The sequence below is a fragment of the Porites lutea genome, chromosome 1 (assembly GCF_958299795.1).
Source record: "Porites lutea chromosome 1, jaPorLute2.1, whole genome shotgun sequence".
In the NCBI taxonomy this organism is placed as follows: domain Eukaryota; kingdom Metazoa; phylum Cnidaria; class Anthozoa; order Scleractinia; family Poritidae; genus Porites; species Porites lutea.
Genome location: NC_133201.1, coordinates 50,787,824 through 50,798,096, shown reverse-complemented (window position 1 = coordinate 50,798,096; position 10,273 = coordinate 50,787,824). Strand labels below are relative to the sequence as shown.

Genomic DNA, 10,273 nt, shown 5'->3' with positions numbered 1-10,273 from the left:
AAGATCGGTTGGACAGCTTTATACAGAACACAAGCCTCGTTTCTGGCTAGTTCTGGTACCGATTACCGCAAAGCTCAACGAATGACGTTATATTTATTTTTGCCGGCTTTGATAGCCAATCTCCTATTCTGCTGGTAGCTATGCTTGATTTTAATTGCATGACTTTAAGCCAGCGTTTACGCTTTGTGCATCATGCTGCTCGCAACCAGATCACAAATTTGACATTCCTCCGGCTAGAGTCAAATTGCATTTCGTTGGGCACCTGATAAATGTCGAATTTCCGCCCCAGGTAGCCCTTCGTTCTTCCTGATCTGCAGGTAAAGTTAATGAGGACACGTTTCTCTCGCCCCAGCTGCAAGAAACACAACGTCAAACAAACATCTAGCGTTGAAATAGAAAGTTTGACTGAGCTGAACGCAAGACAGTGGCGGTTACCTTCAACTATGTGTTGGATGTAGCAGCTCTCATGAGTGCAGCTCTCCTAACCCTAAAAGCCAATTGGTTCGATACCCTAACCGTGAAACAATGGGAAATAATGATAAACAATGATTTGTCATTGTTTTCTGCGACCAATGAGGAAACACTTTACGAGCAGCTCCTACAATACTGTATTATCAGTACCGGAAATAAACAAGAATATTTTTATAACAATAGATGTCCCACAATTCCTAGCGTTGTATATATTACCACCACTCTTTCTATTGTGTGCATTTGTCTAATAGCATCTCACAGGGCGGTCAACTTTCCTTAGCTCCGTCGTGCACGCGTTATGGTCGAACCTCCACCGCCTGTTCAAAGCACGCCCACCGAATGTTCATCCTCAAGACATTTTAACGATCTTCGAATAGACGTTCCTGTTCAAAATGCCCCCGCTTCAGTTGCGGATGGAAATTACTCCGCTATGGCTACCAGAAAAGACCGAGGAATGACAGCTTGACCCAAATAAACCGGGAGGAGAGTTTTACCTGTGTTTCAAGCTACATTCAACCTAAACTGGTACCACAGGAGGGAAAAACCAAACCCAGTTCAAATAACACGAAAATAGCTTTATCCAGCTATAAAACTCAAAGAAAAATAAAATACGACATGACAAGAGAAACACTGAATACATCACTGGGCGCTTTTGTCAACGCCTTTCAAAACTGAAGAAGAGGCAGGGTGCACTCTCGAAACAACTTTTTCCCCAGAACCTAATCATTGACTGTATAAAGAAAACTTGGACTATTACACGAAGATTGCGTTACACAAAAGTTTTTGTATATTTTGTGGACACTTTCTTAATACTTATCCACTGGATAGTAATTTATCTTTTGGACAACCGAGGCCTGAAATATTGCATATTGCATCTGTCGTTTTTTAAACCGTTGCTAACTCGGGATTCCTTGCTTTAGCGTCACAAGAAAATTTGTCTTAAGGCGGAAGTTGGTTTCAGCCATCTTATCTTAACCACACACTTTCGAGACAAAATAAGAGGTTTAGACTGCGCGTTTTCCTGTCAGTCACTTTTGCCCTCTCAATCGGGCGACAAGTGCCACGGGCCAACCAAACACCATTTTGTTGTACCTATCTACTTATGCTTGTGTAATCCTTAGAGTATTATTGCTTTCTATGACTATAATGATGCGAGTGCAGTTAGTGGTGACCAACCAAATTGGCAGGCTTATCTAATACGCCCGGTATACCTTACGTGGCTTGGATCTCAGTCCACTCACTGGTGGGCCACTTGTCGTTATGACACCGATGGACTACATGCAAACATCCCTGGCAAATTTCAACATACTTATCCCACAAAGCCAATCAGGTACATGCCACCAGTTCGAGTTTATGAACATCCGGGGACACGAATGCCTGTTTTAACTGTACCGCACCACTCTGGTATGGAAAAGCTAAAAATTTCTTACACACAGACAGTGACACAAATATCTGTGAACTCAACGTAAAGACTATTGCAGTTTACAGCGAAGACAACTTTCGTAGTTGTGTCACTGTTAATCCATTACACCAATGTTAGGCTGGACCTGACGCCACTACTCAGTTTTGGGTGGATGACCGGTGAAACGATGTCTTCTCTTTTATTTTCAGCCCCACTTGACGACAGGGCATAATTAGGATCATTCACAGCCGCTGGGCAGAGACCCTTATAAGGAATCTGAACCAAAATGTAAGGTGCGGCACATGATATAACTACAGCCATCCGCAGCCTTCTATCTTGTCTAAGTATACAGTAAGCAGCTTAGATAAGCGACTCCTGACAAACTAAGGCAATGAATATTCGCAGACGTAGCTGCTGACTGGCCCCTGGTCCTCTTCGGTCACCATTTAAGCATTTGTGGCTACAAGGTTCCTTCTCATTGGCACCTGTTTCCAGCTGCACAAACTTATTTTTGATTCTTCGTGTTTGATTTCTTCAGCCTTGGTCTGGTCCATACTCTGATGGATGTAAATAAGCCATTTTTGAGCTGCCTCAAGCTTCTGTTTTAAAGCGAGGCTAAGTATACCACAATCTCTATTGAATTCTTGCTCAAAAAGTTGTACTAAAAGTAAACGTTTTAGATTTGAAAAAACGAAAAAACGAAAACAAAAACAAGGAAAAGATGGTAACCGTAGTAAGGAAATTAGATTCCACGCACTAATTCTGAAATCAGAAAGTAATGTCTGCTTGTGTTACTGACTTAGTCAAATCAGGGGACATTTGTTGTAAAATTTCTTGCTTGTCTGCCTCTCCTAGGATTTTCGAACATCTAAAAAGTGGTGTAATTGCCCATTTTTAACGGATTTTTACCCTTAAAAGGTCACCTAGAATTTTCGGGAGCCTTTTCTCTTGCTGAAATGTTCCAAAAGGTAAGTTTTGATCCCTATAATTTTCGATCACTAGACTTTCAGCTAGGTAATCCGAACAGATGAAAAATTTTTAGGGGATAAAAATATGCCTCTATGTACTGTTTAAATACTAAAATAAGTTTAACAACGGCTATGTTTAAGTGGTTTTGAAATATGTTCTCGTTGGGTGCCCCTGTCAAATAACCGTATTTGGGCATCATGTGACTTTACTTAGAACCGACTAGAAGTTTTTAAACATGTAATCTGTACAGGTGAAGCCTTTGTTCCGCTGTAATCAACGCACTAATGACAATTGTAAATTACACCATTTTCGTCTGATTTTATTTAATTGACCTCAAGCATTCAAATATTGCAGGAAAAGCAGAGTGGGCACACCATGTTGGAAAAGCTGCTGGGGGTTACTGAATAGAAGGTCTAATTTTGGTGTTCACATCGGCTAATTTTTGTACCAAGTGAAACTGAAATAAGGCCTTTTCTGGTAGAATAATAGAAAAATTGAGTCACTGACAATATTTTCTGTTTACAGACCTCAAGCCGATTTTCATAGAACTGATCTCAAATCATTAAAGCAAATAATTAGTTTTAGTGTATCATAAACTTTAGCTTTGAAGTGTTGCGAGTTTTTAATTTGTCTACAGAACCCCCGCTTCATGCAAACAGGTAAAACAACAGCATTAGCTTTTCGGCTAGATTGGTTAAATAAAAAAACCTTTGCATACATTTCCGATTCTAGCTATTATTAGCTACATAAAAGTTTCGAATGGACTTGGCACTCCAGGGAATGGTCGTCATTTCAAATTTCGGCACAATAAAGTATATGAATAATTTATTTTGACCTGAGCCGCTTTAAGGACAAAGTAATGATTAACTGAAGTTGCCATGTGAAATAACTCAACATAAACTATGATTTTGACGCTTTTGCCAATTTTTTGGAAACTCACTGAAGCCGAATCGCCTTGTAGTCTAGGAAAATGCCAAACATATGGGCTAGATATCAACGGAGATGCAATGGAGAACACAGAATTAGAAGGCCGTGTGTTTCATCAGTCTGCGACGATGAATCCAATTCAGTGTCACATGTGGTGTGTAGATGACTGTCGGTGTTTGTCGTTCAACTACAAGGAAAATAACGAAAGAAGAGCTTGCGAGTTAAATGAAGGCAGCCACTTTATAAACCAGAGCTCTCTCAAACATTCTCCGGGCTCACGTTATTACAACCTTCGAAGAGAATTCAGCCGAAAGGTATAAAACTTATTACAATACATCTTTGCAAACACTCATCCTCACACGGTTAGATATTTTTCAGCCGCACCGTTTTTTAGCATATCATGGCTATCTAAGGGACGCCGGGTCAACCGTCCAAGTTCCGAACTTGCACATGAGTCAAACCATAACCTGGAGCTAGCACCTGCATGCTGGGCCTATAGGACGGCGTTTTCACGGACCGGTTTTTGTTTTGAAACAAGTTTAAAGCACTTTTTCCATGTCTGCGAGAGAATTTGAGAAAAATTAAAACCAAACGTAAAAATACAATTATCAGGTCTATAAACCAGTTTTTGCTGACTGTTTTTTAGAATAGACTGGTTGGTTGAAACGGCGTTACGCGAGTACAAGAAGATGCTCCGGCACTCCGAGTTATGTACTCCTGGTCGAAGCTAATGCTTATGGGCGAAATCTCTCTTTTTCGCTCGGTAACAGTAGGTTCAATTCGGTTCGTTCGAAGTTCGTCGTTTAAATTAGGCCTAGGAGAAAATTTTGGTCCGATATAAGCTAATTAGTTAAGACTAAATTAACAAACTAACTCTCAAACTAACTAGAACAACTTACAAGAACCCGTTTATCCTCGCAATGTGATCATGAAAATGCATAGAGTTCTTGCAAGGTGAGCCTCGTTAAAAAAAATTTTAGTATATTAACAACATTTTCGATAACTGGATATTTCTTTTATCAGGGGCACCCAACGAGAATATAGTTCAAAACCACTTAGATGTAGCGTTAAACGTATTTTAGTAGGTTGCTATAGGCATATTTTCATCCCCTAAAAATTTTTTATCTGTTCGGTTTTCCTAGCTGAAAGTCTAGTGATCCGAAAATTATAGGGATCAAAACTTACCTTTTCAAAAATTTCAGCCAGAAAAAGGCTCACGAAAATTCTAGGTGACCTTTAGAGGTGAAAAATCCGTTAAAAATGGGCAATAATACCATTTTTTAGATGTTCGAAAATCCAAGGAGAGGCAGGCAAGCAAGAAATTTTACAACAAATGTTCCGAAAATTCTAGATCTCAAATCGTCTTCCGAACAGATATTTTCCGAAAATTGACGTTGGGTGCCCCGTTTTATTGCGATTCGGATCTCTCACCCTGCTTTCTGTTACAATGTCCGTCAAGTGAACTTCAATAGCACTAGCTCATTGTATGTATCATGTTTTTGTCCGATGATCAATAATTTTAGATTTGATAAAAGAGAACTCTGTACTAAGCTAACTATGGTGATCTCTCGCACTCGACACATATAATATTGAAACATGATGGCAGCGGCGACGTAACTGATTTTAAGACCCCGAAAGAGTCTAAGCTCTATGTCTGAATTGGAAGAAACTCCAGAGGCGTCTGTGACCTTGCAAGCTCCAAACAATTCGCCGTCCTCAGCCGAACATCGTGATATTAATAATGATAATAATAATAATAATAATAATAATAATAATAATAATAATAATAATGACAATGATAATAATAATAACAATAATAATGATAATTACAATAGTGCATTTACACAGCGCACACATTCATTAATTGCTCGCGGCGCTTCACAACAACCAAAAATAAAATAAAACTAACATGCTAAAAACTTAAACTAATAAACGCTAAATCAAAACTAATAAACTCAAAAGTAAATAAAAAAACTGAAGAATTACTCTTCACAAAGATTAAGAAAGCGTTTTGAGATTCGTCTTAAACAATGAGACAGTGCGGGAATGACGTATATTTAAAGGAAGGGAGTTCCAAACCCTTGGGGCGCACACGGCAAACGCCCTGTCTTCACAGGTCTTAGTTCTTGACTTTGGCTGCATGAGTAAGTCACACGAGTTTGAACATAGGGTACTTGACGATTTCCTATGGTGCAAAAGATCCGCCAGATATTGAGGCCAGAGACCATTAAAAGCTTTATACATAAAAAGAAGAAGCTTTAAAATAAATCGATACGAGACTCGTAACCAATGGAGTTGCACTACCGCAGGAGTGATGTGCTCAACTTTCTTCTCACCAGTGATAAAACGAGCAGCAGCATGCAAACGGCTCCACTCTATTTTCTAACGTCGACCTTTATACCGCCGGTTACTGGCACTGTGCTTGACGTGAGCCCAGTCTGTTGACCACCTTCGCAACCCCATTCGGAATATACAGGTGGAAAATTAAAGACTCCCATTTGGTCTTTCAGCATTAAGCGAGATCTTTTGGAAGCTAAACAGATTTGTCAACTACTTGCCAAAGTTTCTGCCCGCCCAGCAGACCACAAGGAACCAATACGCCGTCTCACACAACAAGAAACCGAGTTTAACTGGACGAAAGAGCACAAGAAAGCATCTAGAGAAGTCAAGATTCTTTTGTGACTACCGCCCTACTACTTAGCTATCACGACCCAAAGGCCGAGCTTGAAATGTGATGCCCTTCTACAAAGAGGTAAACCGATCGCTCACTGAGACAGCGAAAAACGATATGCGCGAATTAAGAAGGAACTGCTCGCGATCGTATTCTCACTAGATAGATTTTTAAGAAAATACACCTACGGACGCCACGTGAAAATCAAAAAGCTACCAAAAGACGCTAGAATTCATCCTGAAGAAGTCTCTCGCGTTTGCGCCAAAACGCCGTCACGTTATGATGATGAGACTTCGGAAATATGATTATGAGGTGCAGTATAAGCGTGACGGAAAGCTTTACCTGGCCGATAGACTCTCCAGAGCCTACCTGTCGAACACTGTACATCCGACTGCAGCTGAATTTGAGTGCATCAACGCGGCCGCTTTTCTCCCTGTATCCACCTCTAGACTCCGAGAGATCCAGAAAGCAACTGAGAATGACGAGATCTTGTAAACCCTGAAAGCTGTCATCTGGCTGGCCAGACGGTAGCAGTCAAATACCGCAGCGGATAACCCCCTACTTCAGCTTGAGGGACGAGTTGTCGGTAAGCAATGGAATGATATTTCGCGGGTAACAAATCCTAGTTTCTTTCAGTTTACGAAAGGACGTGAAACGAAATTTGTATGCTTCACACACCTTGGCAAAGAATCATGTTTACGAAGAGCACGCTGGAAACCATATTTTGGCCGAACATGAACGCCGAACTAAAAGAGCTTATCGCAACCTCTATGACCTGTCGCGAGTATGAGAGCAGTCACTAAAAATAAACTCTAATACCAGACAAAGTACCAGTCGCCCATGGGAACCAGTAGGAGTTGACCTGTTTGAACTAAAAAAAAGAGTACATGATCACGGTATATAAAAAAGCAATTCCTGGGAAATTGACTGCCTTACAAGTACCACCTAAAAAGCGCCAGTTTTGAAGCTGAAGAACCATTTTGCTTGCTATGGTTGCCCTGATCGCTTGGTCAGCGACAATGCCTCGCATTTGTGTTATCAGAGTTTCGTGAATTCGCTAACGATTGGGACAGAACAAGCTCTCCTGGGAACAGGAAAGCGAACGACAAAGAGCAATCAACAGTGAAAACAGCAAATAACCTCCTACCCAAAGCTTTGAGTGCCGGGACAGACCCATATATCGCAATTTTCGATTACCGCAATACACCGACACAAGGAATGGAATCAAGTGCTGTTGAACGTTTAATGTACCGGAGAAAAATAACACTCCTACCCACAAGGAAGACTCTCCTTCAGCCTAGAGCCCCACAGAGAGAACGAGTACATCCAACAACTGACTAAGCGGCAGTTCCAGCAGTCTAAGTACCACAACCAACATGCTCGCGTGACTTGCCCACACTTAAAGAAGGTGATGTTACACGTATGAAGCCGTTGCAGCTGGGGAGTATGGAGTGGGAGGTATACGCGCATCAAAGAGCAAATTTGCAATGTCTCCCTAGGGTAGCTTTGTTTATTTATAACTTCAATTCTTTCCAATTTTCCCCTTTTAACCAGTTTGGGCCTTTGCAATACGTTGTTCGGTCGTGTTTTTATATCCGTTAGACTTACCAGCAGGTCAAGCTCACACTGCATTCCAGCCTTCGTCAAGTGGTAGCCAAGTATTTATTTTTACTCCTTGTCAGGTTTGTCAGCCATTAAGATAAGACAGGAGCGGATAAGATAAGGTACAATACATTCGTCTTCGCCACACTTTTCTTGCTAGGGAATTAGTTCCTTGCTCTTCATTGTCTGAATTTTAAAGAACGCAGTATATAGGGCCAGCGTAGCCTGTTACAGGCTCCGAGATAGTCGGGCTCGCAGAATTGAGAAAGCGCGAACCAAAAAAAAAACGGGAGGAAACTGGGGAGAGGGGGAGGCGGCCTTCCTTCCTTTTCTCTTTCTTCCCGCCCCGCCCCCATTTTCGCCCGCCCTACACTTTCGCGTCTTCCCCACTATCTGAGAGCCTGGAAAAGGCTAAGGCCAGCGGGGCTGTTTCAAAGACATTTTTTTTACGCTGATCACTCCAATTATTCTGTATAAACGAAAAATTAAAAAAAATGTCTGATCAATTTTTAGAAACACCATACGACGTCCTGTGATGGTGACGTCACATGCGTAAACGGCTGTTGCAAGAATAATCCTTGTCAGAATGGAGGAACATGTACGGAAATATGTGAGCCCACGAACGTCCGGTACAACTGTTCTTGTCCAGCAAAGTTTATTGGTAGACACTGTGAAAAGAGAAAAAGCTGCCAGGCCTACAGAGCTGCTGGAGAAACGAGTTCTGGATTGTACACAATCACTGATGACAGTGATCTATCCTTCCAAGTGTTCTGCGACTTTGACTCTGAACATGGGTTTGCATGGAACTTGATCCAGTCGTTCAGCTTATCAAAGAAAGACATTTTTGGGGCAAGTATTGCAGATGGTACCTTACATTTTGTACATTACTGACACTTCCCTTCTCGAGATTAGTACTGAGACTAAACTCTAATTTCAGTCTTCTGAATTGTTTGTTTCCCTGGTCTAACTAAAGAGCTGCCGAAGAAAAACAACACTTGTTGTGAGCTTGATAAAAAACGTAGGGTAAAGGATCCTTGTTTTTACTCGTCGCTCGAAATAATCATTTCTTGACTGACAAACCCGAGGACAAAGGTCCGCTCATTTTACCCCCTCTCTATTAATTCAGGTAATTTGAAGCCCACGACGATGCTCGGTTCGGTGAATACTAAATGAATACGAAACACATATGTGGGTGGAGTAGCCAAAACATACCCAGAAATGAATAATTAAAATAATTACAAGTTCTGTGCTCTTAGTGCTTCTTTCAGCCATCTTCTCTCAATATCACGCTTCAGTAATAGTTTAGAGACATTTAAACCGCGTGTTACCCTATTCGTAATCTTCTCTTCCGCATGTCACAGGCTTGTCAACTAAAGGAATAAAATCCATCATTTATTGTTCTCATCTACTAATGCTAATGACAAGTTTGTAATCTGTAGGATGAAATTGTTTTCTTTGATTACGATGATGACAACGCAATCAGCGGTGACCATCCAAATTGGCAGGCGTACCTGATCAGCCCAGCAAACCTTGCATGGCTTGGGGCCCACTCCACTCACTGGCGGGCTACCTGTCGCTATGATACCGACGGAGTTGTGTACACAGATTACATGAAAACATCCCTGGCAAATTTCAACATACTTAGCCCACAGACCCAATCAGGTACATGCCACCAGTTCGAATTTATGAACATCCGGGGGAACGAATGTCTTAACTGCACGGCACCACTCTGGTACGAAAAAGATGAAAGTTCTTTGCACACAGATAGTGACAAAAATATCTGTGAATTCAACGGAAAGACTGGTGCAGTTTATAACGAAGACAACTTTGGATATTATGGTGCTGTTAATCCATTACATCGTTGTTCGTCGGGACCTAACGCCACTACTCAGGTCTGGCTGGGTGGCCAGTGAAACGATGCCTTCTCTTTTATTTTCAGCCGCAGTTGAAGAAGAGACATGATTAGGATCATTAACAGCAGCTGACTGCACCGAAATGAAGATACGTCACTTTATTATAATATGTGATAACTACAACCATTCGCAGCATTCTTTTTTATCTACGTACTTAATAAGCATCTCTGATAAATGACTCCTGACAAACGTTGTCAATAACTTCTCATAGACTAGCTGCTTACTTCTGGAGTTTAAATAAAACGTTTGACTCGGCTGAACGTCGGGCATTATAATCGTTCTAGTACAACTGTAATTAAGATTTATGTATAACTGGCC

The 10,273-nt window shown here is 41.2% G+C and overlaps 1 protein-coding gene across 1 annotated transcript; it reads left to right on the top strand.

Annotated features, from left to right (window-relative positions):
- Positions 1–3,834: 3,834 nt before the first annotated feature.
- LOC140939697 (uncharacterized) lies at positions 3,835–10,000 on the top strand. Its single transcript, XM_073388860.1, has 3 exons — positions 3,835–4,083; positions 8,556–8,891; positions 9,482–10,000. The coding sequence occupies exons 1-3, from the start codon at positions 3,850–3,852 to the stop codon at positions 9,953–9,955; spliced, it is 1,044 nt and encodes a 347-aa protein (XP_073244961.1). The 5' UTR covers positions 3,835–3,849; the 3' UTR covers positions 9,956–10,000.
- Positions 10,001–10,273: the final 273 nt, after the last annotated feature.

What these genes read in the sequence shown, in the direction of transcription:
- LOC140939697 (XM_073388860.1), top strand. Translation starts at nt 3,850, where the DNA reads ATGGAGAACACAGAATTAGAAGGCCGTGTGTTTCATCAGTCTGCGACG. An exon ending in GAAGAGAATTCAGCCGAAAG is followed by an intron (nt 4,084 to 8,555) that starts GTATAAAACTTA and finishes ATCAATTTTTAG; the next exon opens with AAACACCATACGACGTCCTG. An exon ending in CAAAGAAAGACATTTTTGGG is followed by an intron (nt 8,892 to 9,481) that starts GCAAGTATTGCA and finishes TGTAATCTGTAG; the next exon opens with GATGAAATTGTTTTCTTTGA.